Here is an 18,177-nt window from a genome sequence, read left to right as displayed (position 1 = left end):
CATGATTAATCTTTTCACGATCAGTCGCAATACTTTCTTCTCCATTATCGTTATAAGCATCAAGGAATATATAGTTTGAATTTTGCTGCCTTGTGATGGTGTAGATCAACCTAAAAAAAGTATATAAAAAAACTTCCTAAATCAGTAATGTATAAACAATAATCTGGATTTGAAGCAAAGGGTTGGGCGGGTCCAATTGGTGAAAGCTTATATATAATTAAATCGAGTCCTAGGCGGGCACTGCCATTATTCACATCCATCCCAGATCTACTATAGGCTTTAGAATGAAGTCCCATACCCACAACAAATTCTAAACTGGTCAGATAAAATCTGCCCCATAAGGTTTGGATTGGGTTGGGTACCCGGAGTAAATTACCACCCCTAAATTGGAGAGAGTATTCCCAAAACAAATCAAATTTGAGTGCGTGAATCAATTGGACTTGATAGGGGGAGAGAGAGAGAGAGAGAGAGAGAGAGAGAGAGAGAGAGGTCATGCTCAACTGTTCCATAAAGCAGAGTTCTCAAGCCATCCTCGATATGAAGATTAGGTCAAAAGTGCATCCTTGTTAATTGTGGCATTGTGATTTTTTTTAATATATATAGCTTGTCCATCAAGATGCTATACGGTTGTACCAAGCTTTATCCAGTCTAGGAAGGAGAAAAATTGCTTACGGAGAGAGGCAAGAGATGCCATCCAAATTCAGCATGGGTTTCTCATGAGCTTCTGATTCCTGCTTGCGTGAATTATGTAATCGACATTAGCTTTTAGAGTTGAGAGTAAGTGAAATGCATACATTAGACCTATATCTTTCTATTTGTTGCAGAATATAAATGGATCTTTTGAGTTCATGAACAAGATTAATTAGATTCCTCTTAGGTTTTGGAAACTCTAATTTCCTAAGCAAGAGAGCGAGAAGGGTGCTTTAAATTTCACTAGAGATGAGCGAGATATATGGGTTTAGGTGTAGTGCAAGTTTGTCTCATGTGCCATTTGAGGTTGCTCGAGTCCTTTTGTTGGCATGCCTTTTCTAACTCTTCTAGGATTTCTTTTTCCTCAGGCAACAGAAGTGGTGATCTCTACAAGAAAAAGAAATAAGAGCATGACTTCTTTTCTTTTTGCAAAGCCCAACATGAAGGAATATTCAGTGATTCTTGCACTTGAACTACATCACAAATAAAGGAAGTTATCATAAGTTTATACTAACATCTTAGGTTCCGTGAGAATTAAGTTTTGGGAGCTACTGAATTAGCAATATCGTTCGGCTACCTCCATGAATCGCATCAAATTTTGTGTGCCGGTTTTAGTTGCTAATGTGTTCCTTGAAATTTCTAGAGACATGCTATATTTTTTTTTTATGAGAAAAGGAATATTTGTTGACGATCAAGACTAGTATAAGGATATTGCTCAATAGCCTCCTTGAGCAAAGAAAAGTAGCCTTGAACATGGACTAATCCAATCTCAGGATGGAAAATGATCATTGAGTTCATCCTGGTGGAGAACAGAAGGGTTTGGACCCATCCCAACTTCACTAATGACCGAGCATACGTGGAGAGAGAAAGAGAGAGAGAGAGAGAGAGAGAGAGAGAGAGAGAGAGAACCATACTCTTGTTGAACTCCTTTTCACACTAAACTCAAGTTTCCGGGTCACTAATTTTCTATGCTACCGTGTCTAGATCTTAATCTTTGTATACATGATTGTTGACCCAATAAATTGATTTTGATGAGTACAAAATATTTGAGTGTGATACCAATGATTTTGTGGAGTAGTCAATATGTTTTATAGAGAGCTCAGTGAGTTTGAAAGGTTAGAAATGCATGAAGAAGCCTAAAAGAACAAATCTCAAAGTTGGAAAAATATTTGAAGTATTTTGAAAGTTTTTGTAGTGGAGAAGTCAATCTTCAAACCCCTGGAGTCGACCCCAAAAAGCCACAGGTTGAAAATAGAAAACAGTCAAAAACAATCCTTTCATGAGTCGACTCCTAAAGATCACGAGTCAACTCTTGAAGATCACAAGTCGACTCCTGAAGAATTTGTGTCGACCCATCTACGCTTGACAACAGTAATGGCTAGTTTTCTGCATAAACAAAACATCCATATTCGCTCTCAACGGCTAGAAATAACTCTCCAACAACTTTTCAAGCTATAAATGCTTCCAAATTGAATTAGAGAAGATGGTGAATTAAAGAGATTGAGTGGATGAGGCAAACAAAAAGGAATACAAGTGAACACTTCTTGGGCTTCAATTTGAGGATCAATATGATAAGTGACCATCCAAAGCATCCTCCCACCTCAGAGTGAGCTTCTAAAGATTCGTAGATAGAAAGCTTCAACTCCAAATCATTGAAATCCATCATAAAATCCAGAGCGAGCAAGAAAAGAAAAAAGAAAAAGTGCTGAACTCTACGCACCAAGATTCCAATTTTTAGAGCAATCAAACTTGAGCTTCAACGGCATCAAGCCAACCTTTGTAGAGGTTATTGTGTATTTTTCTATCCTTGTTTAGTGCACGAGATTAGAAAATTTCGTGTAAAATTTTTGGTGTGGCTGACACCATAAAAATTAGTTGGTTTGTAAGGTTTGGTTGTACTTGTGAAATAACTAGGTTGCGGTTGATTGCCCTGAAAAATTGACTAGGTTGATTGTGAGCTCGAGTAAAATATTCAGTATAGGTTTTAGTTGATAGCCTGAAAAAATCAGCTGGGTTAATTGTAATCTCATGTAAAACAATCGAGCTGTAATTTAAAAAAGATTATAGTAAAATTCATTATAGTAAAATTCGCAAGAAGGAAGTCTTAAAGAATGAACGTAGGTGTAGGGTTGGCACTAAACTATTATAAATTTTTTGTGTTTGCGTTACTTATTTTTCTTGTATTTATCTTCAGCATATTTACTTATCAGTTTGCTGTTAAAGTCTATATTTTTCTATCAAGCACTTATTCCGCTGCATTATTAGATAAAGTTTTTGAAGAACCCAATTCACCCCCTAGGCTGCATAACTGAGCAACAATGACTCCCAAGTTTTAAATCTTGGACCTCTCTTAAGCAAAGAGAGGTGCCAACTTACTGAGCTAAGGATGCACTCTGTGTTATTTTACATTACTAAACGAGAAGTCTCATGTATCTCTATGTGAGATTTTAGTTCTCAAGCACTTATCATATGATTACATTTATTTGCACTTCTATTGAAGTACTGCAATATGCACCTTCAACATACCTCAAATGAGCAACAAACTAAAATTCTAGTGCAAATCAAAAAGGATTGAATTCGACATCTCTATGTTGTACATCCTCATGTACATGGTCATTATTCAAATTAAATCTTAATGAATAACTAATTAATTTCTCTTCTGCCAAACATCTTGTTTCTTAATCATTAATAGTGAAATAGATTATTCAATTATATAAGATATGAATTAAACAGTTTTTGCTGTTATAGCCTTCCCAATCGTGATATGATTTCTGGTGCAATTCCTCTTATTCTCTAATAAAACCTTAGTGCTTGTGTGTGTATATGAGCCATCCATGGAGAAAAATAAAAAAATGATGAAAGCAGGGTTTAGGTTTCTTTTTCTTTCATTGTTGATCAATTGATGAATTAAAATTGAGAAACATAGCCTCTATTTATAATAATAAAAAGATCCTTCCTTACACAATTCAAGTTGGATTTCTCTCCTAGTTCGAACGGGACTAGCTTTCCAAAAATAGATATAACTAATAAAATAAACATGAAGAAACTAAAACCTACAAGAGGTAGATCTCGACTCCTACATCAACTTTATCTTCTGGTACTCTACCTAATTTTTTCTAAATTGAAAGATATGTCCGATCAAAATCTTTTTTGGAAAAAAAATCAATTTGATCGGCCCATTCAATGCCCAAATGATGGAACTTCAGCCTATTTCAAATATCTAAGAGGTTGGCATTATACTGTAGATCTCAAAAATTTACTTGATATGAAGAAAAATATCATCTTGATCGTATGTCGTATGATCAAATTATAGTCTTCAAAAGTTTGGTATGTGATCCCGCTTTCCAGTGTCGTAGATTTGTCTCTTGAACCCTATCCATCCCTATCAATCGCGAAATTGATCCACATCAAATCTGGTGATCCTCCTAGATTCAGACCCTCCATGTCTAGAGGATTTAGCTCTTACTAAATTAGAATTGAAGATGGAGAAATACTTACTTCTTTGCCTCACGGCCGATCCGCCTGGATTTATTTAGAGATTGTTTTCGGCCTTTCTCTTCTTTCTTAGATGGTAGATCCTTATATCCAGACTTGAGAAATAGCTTCGCTATAGGAGTTGCTAGTGCTTGTGTTAAAGATATCACCAATCAAGACACAATCTTGGCGAGTTGGAAAATCTTCTCTTCCAGTTTTGTGAGACGTCCTCTCATCTCATTATCTATAGAGGTAGAACCAGCAGTCATACTCATCTTTGTCTTTTGATATATCTCAAGCATCGATAGCTCTTTTTTGGATTGCTGATATTGTTCACACATTTAAACTAAAAATTAAGTCTTCTATAGATGTAGAAGATAGAGGTTCTGATACCAACTTGATTTAATTAGGGAGAAGAAAGAATTTTCTCAACTTGCTCAACTCGAATCTCTTAAAAAAAAATAGAAAAGAAAAATTGGTGAATGTAGGGTTTAGGTCTCTTTTTCTTTCATTGATGATCAATTGATGAATTAAAACTGAGATATACAACTTTTATTTATAATAATAGTGAGGTCCATCCTTGCATAGTTCATATCGAATTTTTCTCCTAGTTTGAATAAGATCAGCTTTGCATAAATAGACATAACTGGTATAAATAAATATGAAAAATCTAAATAAAAAATAAATCTCAACTCCTACATCAACTTTCTGAATTAAAAGATACATCTAGTCAAAGTCTATCATAAAAAGAAAATTTTTGGTTTGACCAGGACATTTCAGGGCCCAAATGATAGAATTTTGGCCCGTTTCAACCTCATTAGGAGTTTCAACTCTATTAAGGGTTGGTGCTACATTGTAGATCTCAAAAAGCTACTGATATGAAAAATGATCATCTCAATTGGGCATTATATGATCAAATTATAGCCTCTAGAAGTTTGATGATGATTGGATTTCTTGATGTTCTTGAATCATATCCAACTTTACATGTAGTAGCTAAAGTAATCCATATCAAGTTTGTTTATCCTCCTAGATCAATATATAATATCATGATCAAGTTACACCTCGTATAATTTTTATAGAGTTACAACATTTTCTTTTGAATTAGATGCTAAAGGATGCACATCGATGATCCAAACCATTGGGTATGATTTACCACCTCTAAACTACTTATATATCAAAAATTATGTGATGTGAAGACCTCTAGCCTACGTATCAAATGATTTTTCTCATGCTATTTGGACTATCCAATTTTTGACCACTTTATACATATGCTATAGAATTTTTGATATAAAAGTAATTTAAAAAAGATATGTCAAATCCGACAACTCAAATCATCGATGCGAAGCTCCATCATCTAATTCAAAAAAGTATAAATTACACCCGATGTAATTAGAACTTGATCACCGTACTCCTCCTATTACATAAATACAGATTTGGGGCTTGAAATTAAATCTGCTATCATGGTGTTAAATCAATTTTATAATCCTTTGATCAATATCTAGATTGATGTGACTGATGCAATATCACTTGAGTTTAAAATCTAAAGACTTAGAAGACATGGTTTTGATAGCTAACTTGAACATGGTTATTTCAAAACCACTTCATTTTTTTTTAAAAAAAAAAGACAGTCACCCATTAAATTTCATTAAGACAATAAAAACCAAAAGCATCATTTATTAAATTAAAGTAACAAAGAACTCAGGATTAAGTTATAGGCTACTCAAGATTTTGAGTTTATGTATGATCAACTCAGTAATAATTTGTCCTATTTTCTCTCTCAAAAATTATCCTATTTTTTGAGTATTGAATTTACTGAAACACCAACATCGTGGCATCTGTGATGGACGTGGCTAACTCATCCACTAAGATTATCTGATGAGTTGTCATTACATCAGCTGTCAATGTTTATAATATAAGATTTAGCTGCCGTGTGATCGTTTTCCCTTAGGAAAAAAAAAAAGAACTGTGTATCAGGAAGACTTTTTGATGGAAAGAATCAACATGGACGTATTTATTCAATAACAGCGTCAAAATAAAAAGGCGCCTCATATTCATCGAGCCGTGCAAGAGCATTTGTTGCCATGTTCGTTATAGGGATGCATAGATTGTGGTAACTAAGCATGTCACTTAAAAAGGAAGAGCCATGCAATAACATCTCCTAATAAACAATGAAAACACTCAAAAGTAAAATTAAAATTGTAAAAATTTTTGTTTTCACATGATAATTTTATGATTAAAGTTCGCCGTTTTGATACCCGACTCCGTACCAGTGCCATACTAGCACAGTATCGATATGATATGAAGATTTTTAACGTACTGACATTCGGTACGTTGCTCGTACCGGATACCAGTACCGAATCGGTATGCTATTCGTATCGAATACCAGTACTAAATTGGTACGATACGTCTATACTATCCGGTTCAGACTGGTACGGCGTATACAACATAATTTCTAAAAATAAATTTTGCACAAAAACCCACCCGATAACCGATTTTGCAAAAAAGAAAAGTTGGATTTTTTGGTAAAAAATGCATATTTAAAGGTTTCTAGACAATTTTTTCCTTGATCTAAGCAGGACATAGGCGACGCACATCAAGTTACCACAAATCCATATGCGCATATGTAGCAAATAAAAAAAGAAAGAAATCCAATTTCTTTCTTACAAAATCAATAATTAAGTATATTTTTAATGCAAAACCGTCTTTACCAAGGAAAAAAAAACCCTAAAAATTTGAATTATTGGGGATTTACTACAAGGAGCATCGGATGGCAAGATACCAGCCTCCATAGCTACAATTTAGACTTATTGTGCAATCGCTCCTTTTATTTTACTTTGGTGGTACAATTTGAGGAGATAAAATAGACGGGGTGAATGTAAATTGACTCAAAATAGGTGCCTTGCAACAAGGTCACAACTTAAAAAAGATCATGATACTCAACTAAAATGAGATCCAGATCAAACAATACATGTTTTTCATTATTATTTTTCTAGAATTACCACTCCATCAGTATGTATATATACAGACACACATCCCACCCAACCAAACAAGAGTCCAGTCCTGAAAATCAATGCCTCAACAAATCAAACCATCACACAAGCTGCAAGAAGCAAAGAAAAGGAAAAAGAAAACAAACAACATGAAAGGATCATATCGACACACGGTATCCATGCAGAATACAATCTGTACTCCTTCCCCAACTGCACACGAGTACAACAAAGACTAACATGTGAAGCATCAGTCCTGCCCTCTCAGCTGCGCATCCGCTTGCATTAGATTGCTGCCTTCTGATTCGTGTCTCTGTACAGAAACCTCACCGATTTCTACTTGCCCGATCCGATTACCCATCTCGAGCTGCCCGAGCCAATACTTCCGGTGACATCTCCCAGCTTCCACTTCTACGTCCCCAACTCGGCCGCCTTGGGTGGAATGCTGCACGCCCTTCGAACCTCTCTGTTGGGAGGACCTCCCTGCTTAAATCAGGGGATACATCACCAAACCCACCATTCTTGTCATCCAAAATGTTGGTGTCACTCAAACCTGCTTGCAAATCATTAACATCCATCCCAGTCGTTGCTTCATCCCATGTCACAGGCTTCCTGCCCATCTCAAGATCGCCTACCAACTTCCCCATGTTTGGACTAATAAAACCTCCGCTCGGTGATCTTGTCTGTAATCCCCGTTGGAGTGGTGCTCTTGCCCGGAATTTATTCTTTGAAGGAGGAATGCTTGTGAAGAAAATTTCTTTGAAATTCGCAACTACTCCTCTGTTGTATGGGTTATCTCGCTGATCATAATGTTTTCTGAAGTTCTCATATGTAGTCTACAAAGAAAGAGAACAAATTAGCAAAAAATTAAGAAAAAGATGTTCCTGACAAAAATGTCTTTACAAGGGAATTCTTGGAAGGCAAATCAATACCTGGTTTGTACTAATGAGATACAGATGGAAGACAGACAGACCGCCAACAAACCACACGCATACAAAAGTGTAGATTATCAAAACAATGGAAGCTGGAGTTTTGATCATTGCCCTCCAGATAGATGTTTGCTCAGCATTCTTGATTCTAATTATATATACCCAGCAGAAGCCGAAAACATACAAGCAGAGTAGAGTTGTTGAGAAGACAAACATATAAAAGAATCGGTAGTTTCGCTGCATCAAAACATAAAATAGATCAGTGATTAGCAATATGACAATAAGAAGGTATAGCACTGGATCAAGCCAGCGAAAATAACAAGCTGTAAAAAGCTCATGAGGTTAGTAGCCAAAGGATAGCCAAAATGGATCTGTAATGCTATGAGCATAATTTTTTACATTCAGGCCATCTATAATACAGTTGTCTTCATTAGACTAGTTTAAAAGCTGACCTCGCTAGGACAATAGAAAGAGAAAAACACCAACCAAGTATATATTGATGACGTTCATATAACTACAGGAAGGATATAATTACAATATTGCAAGTTATCTCCTGTCTCATAAATTCCTAATTACTCCTTTTCTATTCTAAAGTAATCATACACTTGACTGTAGTTCTACTAGCATAACTTTATACTTATGCCATCTGAACTGCTATGCTGCCAGCTGTTCTCATTAGACTAGCTAAAAAGCCAATCTCGTTAGGACAATAACAAAAGAAATAAGCTGATGACTATAGAAAGGAAAAATTCACAATATTACAAGTTCTCTCCCATCTTTTAGATTCTCAATTATTCCATTCTAAAGTTATCATATACTGGTAAATTCCATATCAACATTGACAATAGAGCTTAAGTATTCATATCTAAAACTTACGAAACTTACAAGCCCTACGCATTGCCCAACCCATGGGCAGTGGTGGTCGAAACGTTCCACACAGTTATCGCAGATTGAGCAGTGAGAACAGCGAGGAGGTCGATAGAGCATGCATGTATCACAGTATTTGATCTTCACAGTGACCCCATTGACAACAACTTCTTTTATTCTAGGTAAACGTAACTCTGGAGTTTCATCATCCCCTAGTTCCGCATAGTCTTCAGGTTCCGGAGGATGTGCACTACGAGGTATTATACCCGGATCTCTACCAGATGTGAGAAGTAGAAGAGTTATATCCTGAAACACATAGCCTGAATTAAATTTTTGTTTCCTTAAAACAATAGGTTATAGCATTGAGCACAAAAATATATCATCATTGAATAAATTATCGTGTATTAGAATCAATCTACAAATAAAATGAGGAGGAAGTTTTTTATTAGATACTCAAACTTAGCTGAGTCTTATTACTAACCTAGAGTCGCCTCAGTTTATGTTAATTTCATCTTGAAATCATCAGCAAACATCCAGTCAAAGTATTGCATATGTAGGAGAAAAAAGAGAAGACCCACCAGAATTAAATTACCCAGAACCAAATATTGGGGATGAACCTCCCATGAACCGAGAACCTCTTCCAAATAGAGGAAGGTGTGACAACTGGGATTAAAATTATAGTCACTGATGATATAACATAGTATAAAATATATGGCTCCTTCGATACATTTGAGTCCGGGCTCACGGGAGGCAAAATAATTCATATTTTGATCTACCAATTACTTGCATTTCACAAGCCATGAAAATCCCAGATAGTAAACAAGATATTTAACTTGGAAGGAAGATATGGGCATGAACTCAAAAAATTCTAACAAGTCAATAAGGTTAATACTCAGAAGCCTGTTAGTTAAAGTAATCTGTTGCGGGGACTATATGGGTTAGTCAATAGGAATAAAGGCAAAAATGACCAACATCAGGAAACATCAGTTACACAAGGCATGTTGTTTTGAAAGTCACAATGGCCTCTTTTTTTCCAATTGACAAAGTAGTTGGTAAAAACTCCATTAAAAAAATCCAAATTTTAGCAGAAGAATAGTACAATTTTTTATTTCCACTTCCATCTTGTAGAGCAGAATAAACTGTGCTATTTACCTGGTATTTAACTAGGATATCTACTGTATGAAACAAGTGAAAATCACAAGATGGGCGAGCAAGCATAGCAACCATTTCTCATGGGGCAATGGGTGAGAGAGGCTCAAAGAAGTAACTAAGTTCCATTTCCAACTCCATCACTGGCATGCATCTTAAGACATGATGAATCCAGGTTTAGATGAAAAGCCAAGCATATGACAACTTTTGTTACTTCAAATAAGTTGTCTCAAAAAGGAATTTCAAAGCACTTTCAAATTTATGCAAGGACCAGATTGCAGGTTTTTTTTTCCATCGGAAAACAAGGAAGAAGACACAAAGATTCCTTGCTGACAATCTTGGATGCTTGGGCTGAATTCAATTTGAGAGATGTTTAAACATAAACTCGTTTGTCATTCCCATAGAGTTGTTTTCAGTAAAGCTGAAGAACTAAATATAGATATAAAAGAATATTTACAGGCTTCTCCTGAAATTTATTGTAATAAGTCTTCATTAAAAACACCATAAACACATTTGAACAGAATTGACACTGATATTTTCAGTACTAACTTCAAGTAATTTAGGCAGCTGGAAAACTGAATGAAACAAATTATGGCAATAGTATGAACAATTTGCTGGATGTGAATAAATAATATAGTAGTAATGCAGAATCCATTTTCTGCCAGTATTTCAGGATGTACTGAGAATATCATTAACTTATCTAAAACACAGCAGCAATTTAGACAATCAAGCACAGTACATAAAGAAAACTTGAGGCTTTCCGGTTACAAGCACAGGATTTACTTAAAATAGTCAACTTCTGAATAATATGGAAAATCCTTTTCTTAAATATCAAATACCACTATGAGATTATTTGCAAGTAAAGCCTAAATAAAACCTTCAACAAAAATTTGGAGAAAAAGCATAATATATAAACATGACAAAATGATACTCACATATAATGTGAATGCAACCGCTACTACCATTATCGATATTCCCAAATGATGAGAAAAACCATCCATTAGTTTTCTGCCGACAAATACACAAAAAATTGACATAGGTGCAACAATGAGGAATATTGTGAGAAACAATGACCTCACGTCAGGCCCAAAGACGAACCTCCCTTTAAGAAAAAAAATCTGCAAAACAAATGATCAACCCCATTACTGATGAATACACTATTAATAACCCTGTAAATATATGCTGCATGTCCTGGTGAGGAGGAAAATGGATATACTCAAATTTTATAAAGTCAAAAGTAAATCAGTTTTATTAAGGCTTAACTACTGGAGCATGCAAAAGTCAAGTTAAAGAAAGAGCATTCCTTGAATAGTTACAATAGCTAAGCAAAAGATTTTCTTAAATTGAGGTAACAAAATAACATGTCAAGCTTTGATATAAAGTGGATAGGTGACAAAAGTGATAAATATTCTGGTAGATTTTCTCCTAGGGTTGTAAAGTCAATTCAAGGACTACCCAAATACTCAGGTTTCGCTCTGATCCCCATCCAACTGGCTTTTTAGAAAGGTAGAATCTATGCCCATTCAATCCAGCAAATACGTAAATATTCTGGTAGCTTTTCTCCTAGGGTTGTAAAGTCAATTCAAGGACTACCCAGATACTCAGGTTTCGCTCCGATCCCCATCCAACTGGCTTTTTAGAAAGGTAGAATCTATGCCCATTCAATCCAGCAAATACGATAATTTGTTGTCTATCGAGAACCTGGACATGACCATCATGGTAACAAAATAGACCAAAACAGAAACATCTACAAACTTTTCTTTATAAAAAAAGGAAAAAAACTTCAAATACATAAAACAGAAACCAAGTCTACAAAACTTCCAAAGTCTAATTCAACAGAATTGCTTCTTCTACAGTTGCCCAATGAGTTATACCAATTGAGTCTTAGTACACAACTCCCGAGATACTTCTAACCACAGTTGGCTTTTTCCTTCTCCCTCCTAAAGTCAAACCCATCCAATACCATACAAGGAACCTTTTTACATTATTGATGATTGAGGAAGCTTTCTTTTTGAATAGGCTGAGGATTTGCAAGGTAATCAAGTCTTCTTATTGTTTAATTCCACTTGAAACTGAAGCGTTTCCAGACTTGTGAGGACAAAAATAAAACTCTGGACCACCCTTGAGTTTCAATAGATAACTATAGTGTAACTTCATAAGTCTCTGAAAAAAAGTAGAGTTGCTCATTGGACTCTAGCCTCGTTGGAAGTAGATATCAAACATTAAAAAAATCATTTCTCCTCTTTCTAACAAGTTTTCTCTTGTAACAATTTTATGATTCTCAAAGCATTTGTTTTCCAAATCCAAGTTACCAGAAGTTTGACTCAGTGCAGAGCAGATTTGGGTGCTGGCATGGGCAAGCGGATCTTTTAAAGAAAAGAGAGGAGAGGATTCTTTAGGAAGCAAGTGGGAGGACAGGTTTCCAACAAGAACCCTAAGGGGTATGACAGGCAAAGTAGAAGCTTGTTGCTACCAATTTTCAAATTATTCCTACTCGGCCGGACCTTCGGCAACCAACTTATATTAAAAAAGTAGTACAAAAATAGTACAAGTAGAAAATAAAAGATTATCATTCTACCTCATAACCTTCTAAAATGTCTATGTGAAACTATTTTTCCAACACCTCAAGTGATTTCACCAGGTCCCCAACTTGATATTACATCAATTTCATTTAAGTCTAAAGACAACCTAAACCTTTAGTCTACCAAATTGGTTAGCCAAAATGCCCATGCCCATTAGATACCATGCAATCAATGAAAGATTAGAAAAATGAGACTCCAGTGAAGTGTTAGCAACTAAAAGTGTAACAAAACTATCGTCCTTCCATCACCAACATCTCACCGCAATCCTGACCTTAAACAAGACGCCACTAAAATAAGCCCCTTCGAGATAGAAGACATCTTCTAAATAGTTTTTATTGGGAAAAATTTAACTACTGTGCAGTATTAAAAACTAGTGAATGGTGACATCTCCTAAACTAGATTTATTTGTCAACACTTAGTCTCTGGGAGCATATGTTTCCAGAAAAAGGAGCAAAAAATTACAATTAGCAGATGTGAAAAACCAAAAGAAATAGCAAGGAACTCACTGATTTTCAGCAATAAGGTTTACAGTAATTTATTCCACAAGTCAAACGTTCATCATTCGTTCCATTAATGGAAAGAACTAGGAGAAAAAGTAAATAGAGAAGTTGCAAATTCTAAAGATCAAATTAAGGTGATCGATACATGAAAAATAGGTTTGATCAAAAGGCTGCTATGGTATGATACATCAATAGAACAACAACTCAGCAAGAAAACAGATTAGTTTGGGAAAGCAAGAGCTAAGGTTGCAGATGTGAAGTAGAGAACTATAGGAGAGAGGAGAAAAAAATAGTAATTCATAGCATAAGTATAGATATTGCCAGGTTCTACCATGTCTGGCCACCAATGTATCTGCAAGAAATAGAGGAAGATTGGTTGCAGAAATGCTTGTATCAAGCTTTGGATAGGGAAAGTAAAAGTGAGGGAGAAAGAAGGAAAAGGAGGAAAATAGGAGGGAAGTACAAAAGGGGAAGAAAAAAAGAAGAGCTTAAGGAGAACAAAAGTACTCCCTCTTAGTTCTATTTGCATAACTATACAAATGATTCATTCAAGAAGAGTGAATCTGATACAGAGGGGGGGTTATATATTACATTGGGGAGCGTGACTGATCTCAACCTTTCAATCATTATTCAGCCAATGTACTATTATGATTTAGATTACTTTTCAAAACAGTATGTGATAACCTGATAAGAGATAAAGGCCCCCCACATCATTAGCAGATAACCGCCTTCTTAGTTAATAACAAGAGTATCTCAGACGTACTTTATAAAAATCAATGAAAAAACAGATTGGACAATATAATAGAGCCCATAAAGAAATGTATTTTATAAGACGACTTTGCTAAGATCACCTCAATGTTAGTGTTAGACATCCAATATGACCAGCAAAACAGCATCAAACTTGTTGGTGAATCCAAAAGTAACAATGATAAAAAAGGAAATGGAATTGATAGCTTTCTTGATTCCAAGCCACAGTTCACAACCACCCTCAGTCAACCCATAGTCTTCAATTTCCCTCACTACATACCTTCATTTAAACCTAACAAACCCAACCCCCTTCCTTCTACAGCCTCTCAACTCCCTCACTCCCTCGGTCCATTCAAACCACCTCCATTAACCTGTTGGTCCTATAAAGAATTTGGAAAGTGAGGCAGTGTTTTTCCCTTTCCTCCAGCAGGGAAGGAAGGGCGCAGGAACTACAGAAAAGGTTGATGTGATGACCATGAACAACTTTTACCAATGATCTATGCATTCTATGTTAAGAGTATCAGGCTGCTTTACCTCCATTCTGCAAAATGCACATATGATGTGAGATCAACACCAAATGTTTCTAAAAACTGTAACAATCTAGCTTCGACCCACTTACCAAGTCGCAGGAGAAGACTGAAGGAACATGCTCATAGCAAAGCTCCGCTTAAGTGTCATAACCAGTCAAGGGCAGCCACAAGCAGGCTGTCAAGCTTAACCATAGGCATCATCTCATAGTCAGCCTTGGTGCTACTAAGGTACTGAAGAATGGAAGCACTTACATACCCTTTCCATAATGATGCCACTCATTTGCCTCGGGCATGCTTTTTCCTAGTGAACTCATACTCCCCCCCCCCCCCCTCTCTCCCGCGCCCAGTTTTCTAATAATGATGCTGCTCATTTGCCTTGAGAACTCTCTTTCCTAGTGAATTTAAACTACCTCCACTGATCTCTCTCTCTCTCTCTCTCTCTCTCTCTCTCTCTCTCTCTCTAATTTTCTATAAGGCTCTTGTACCATATATTTGCTTTTATGGAGAGAACGGAAAAATCTGAGCATATATTGACTTAGGAATTCTCCAATCTTCTATGATTCTTCTTTATTCCTTGTTCTTGTTCTTCATATTTCTGGTTCAACAATTGTTGATGCCAGTTTTCTAGTCAGATGTCCCTAAAATCAACAATGAAGTTGCACTAGCAAAGCATAGCTATATAAAGCTATTTTCTTTTCTTTCTAATACATAAAATTTAGAATTACAATATTTTAAAATAAGAATCCACCTTCAATGAATTTATCCCAGTCAATATTCACAATGGGAGCTCATATCCAAAAAGCTACTTCTATTAAAAAGAAAATCAACCTAAAACAATAGCCTTTTCTCTTCCATAGCTTCCTCATACAATCAAGTGAGAATTCTTATTGCCCATTTGTGTATTTACTTCATGATTGATACATAAAAGTGCATGCAACCACCAACCCAAACCTCACCCTTCCCTCCACCACCCGCAGCCACCCCCCCCCCCACCCCCCCCCCCCCCCCCACCCCCCGGCGAAAAAGAAAAGAGAAAAAAGGTGATGCCTAGCTAATCCTGCGCCTTTGTGTCATTGACTCATGGTAATCAACTGGAAAATCTAGTAATTCTTCCTATATTATTCAGCCAAACTACCATCAGAAACTAGTACGGTCAACCTTCAAATTCCATGCCTTATACCCACCATAAACATCCATATAATGCTTCTTACACATTTCCAACATAAGAAACCCACCTCGAGGAAGGCGAGGGGGGGGGTGTGGGCTGTTAAATGACATAATACCTACCACAATCACCTCAAGCCACCTTGCTAAGAGATATGCTATCATCTCATAGAACCCCTATTTTTAGCCCGCCACACTTTTGGATCAGCACTTCCTATCCATATTAACAAGACGTAGGCTCAATTATTTTTTTTGGCTATAATGCCAATCTTGATCTATTAGGATCACATATCAGATGTGGTATGAACTTGTGATTCACACAAAAAAGGATAAACACAGGGCTCAAGAGCTGAAAACAGAATATAATCCTACAAATTGTAGAGCATAAAAAATAATCATTTGGACTCAAAACAATGAAAGAACGAATAATGGGAGCCATTCCTAGTTTTGTAGCTCTCTTTAAATATTAATTTTCAAATACAACTCGAACTCTTCTCCCGAGTACTCCATATCCAAAAAAAATCCAGTTGATGTTTAAACAGCCTTTTCCTGCTCATATTTAAACACTAGATATAAATTACTACATAATTCATAACTTGTATTAGTCATAGACCAAGTAACAAAAATTTCTAGTTGTTAAAAAATTTTCTAATAATTCTTGAATTATGAAGAGTATCATGACGCTATAGACCAACAACTTTGTATTACACTAGAAATGAAAAACAGATACAAAAACAGATGGTTCAGAAAAGTTGCAATTGGCTGCAATAAACTAAAAACAAACAAAGCACTCCATCAGATTGACACACAACATCAATTTTCCAAATTGCGTAATCAATCAAACTACTGTAACTCACTATTAAACCTACTAATCCCCCTTCTCATCTCTTTTATCCAACCTAACTACAAAAGTACAAACAAAAGCACCTTACCTGATAGGATCCAATTCTATTGACAATTTCTGATTAACAAAAATATAAGTCGGTTCTTAATAGCCTTCAAACATTATTTTGCAGCAGCAAATAAGAATATTTTGAAATTTTGGCATCAATACATCTCGATGCAACAAGTACCAAACAAAGGCAATCAATAAAAGGAGGGAATCAAATCCCAAAATCCTAACTTCTTCCCCTTTGTCCCCTGTGACAAGAATACCACATTAAAACCCTAATTTTCCAGTAATAGAAACCTGCTAACAGCCCCTATGTAGACTGGCAAATGAATAAAAGTTTGCTACAGAGAGAGAGAGAGAGAGAGAGAGAGAGAGAGAGAGAGAGAGAGAGAGAGAGAGCAAGGGAGAAAGCAGAGAAGAGATCAACACTTACGTTGTTGGCCATCCAGACCTCGTAAACCCTCGGCGCTTTGTCGTCCCCCGCGGCCACGGCGGCGGGACCCGGGCCCCGAGGAGGCGGGACCACGTACATTCCTCCTCGACGGCGGCTCTCCTCCTGCTCCATCGCCCGCCGCAAAACCTAGATTCCCCGAGTGCACCCGCAGAGAGATGACGAAAAAGAAGGGATCTTTCCTAGGATTTCCGCTCTCTGCCCACCATGCCCTCCAGCCGCCGGCTCACCGTCAGATCCCGGTCTCGGCGCTCCCAGACTCCGGCGATAACCCTCCACCTCCTCCTCCTCCGCCGCCGCCGCCCAAACTCCGCGCGCTTTCCCTTTCTTCGACAAGAGAATCGAAAGAGCAGCCGGGGGGTTAGCGTATAGATTCGGTGCGAGGTGAAGTGTGGAGGGGGAGAGCCGGCCCATCTATAAATTCCTTGCGGTCTTTTAGATGAAATTAATGGGGTTTAACCATGTGGCGAATCTTTTCCCGGTACGATGTCTTAAAAATGTAGGGGGAGATATTGAAAATCTAATCACATCTAGTAGCTTACGTTGTCGAAGAAGACATCTATAGTATATCCCACTAGAAATTATTCCCTCCACTTCATGCACCACCGAGCTCTGCATACTATATATCATAGCCACACATTCTTGATAAGTGAGACTTAGATTAGCTGTAGTTGGTTACATGCACAATTATTATGGTACATATTGCACATTACGCGAAGTAGATCGATCGTGCCCGCTCAAGATCTAAAATAAACACCAAACAATATAAAAAAACTAATTAGAAGAAAGAAAAAATTAAAAAAATGAGCCCCACGAAAAGACTTTCTCTCACTCCTCTCCAAGAACTCTCTCACTCCTCACGACGCCACACTAAAGATACACCAAAGGTCGTTTAAATAAAGTTTATAGAGATGAAATGTTTGATTCCTACTCAAATTCAAAAACCAACACCTACTAAAAAATAAGACTTGATAACTACTAAAGGATAAGAATAGCTATCACCCACTAAAAAATAAAACTTTATCATTGCTAAAGGATAAGAATAAGCAATGATTTATAAACTTCCGTCATTGTAAAGTTTTTGCTGACAATGCCAAGCTTGTTGTGCAAATCTTCAAACCACTCGGCCGCCAATTCTTTGATCAAGATACCCACTAGCCGGTCCTTCGTAGAAACTAGAAGCAAATCAACCTCTTTATCTGCAATTTTTTTCTA

At 36.6% G+C, this 18,177-nt stretch overlaps 1 protein-coding gene across 7 annotated transcripts; it reads right to left on the bottom strand.

Annotated features, from left to right (window-relative positions):
• Positions 1–7,119: 7,119 nt before the first annotated feature.
• Positions 7,120–17,556, bottom strand: LOC103715312 (putative protein S-acyltransferase 7). Of its 7 annotated transcripts, XM_026807772.4 has the most exons (6): positions 16,945–17,214; positions 11,195–11,214; positions 11,032–11,104; positions 8,957–9,253; positions 8,084–8,317; positions 7,120–7,987 (listed from the first exon to the last, which is right to left on the bottom strand). In XM_026807772.4, exons 1-6 carry the CDS (start codon positions 17,074–17,076, stop codon positions 7,505–7,507), a joined length of 1,239 nt encoding a protein of 412 aa, XP_026663573.4. In that variant the 5' UTR covers positions 17,077–17,214; the 3' UTR covers positions 7,120–7,504. The 7 variants fall into 7 exon arrangements, with proteins under 7 accessions (XP_026663573.4, XP_088564662.2, XP_026663572.4 ...); XM_088708536.2 differs by having other exon boundaries at positions 8,966–9,253; positions 11,032–11,214; positions 16,945–17,556; XM_026807771.4 differs by having other exon boundaries at positions 11,032–11,214; positions 16,945–17,348.
• Positions 17,557–18,177: the final 621 nt, after the last annotated feature.

Source organism: Phoenix dactylifera, chromosome 12 (genome assembly GCF_051530095.1).
Source record: "Phoenix dactylifera cultivar Ajwa chromosome 12, Ajwa_hap1_PhDact_Kaust_v1.1, whole genome shotgun sequence".
NCBI lineage: Eukaryota > Viridiplantae > Streptophyta > Magnoliopsida > Arecales > Arecaceae > Phoenix > Phoenix dactylifera.
This window is presented reverse-complemented; position numbering and strand designations above follow the sequence as displayed.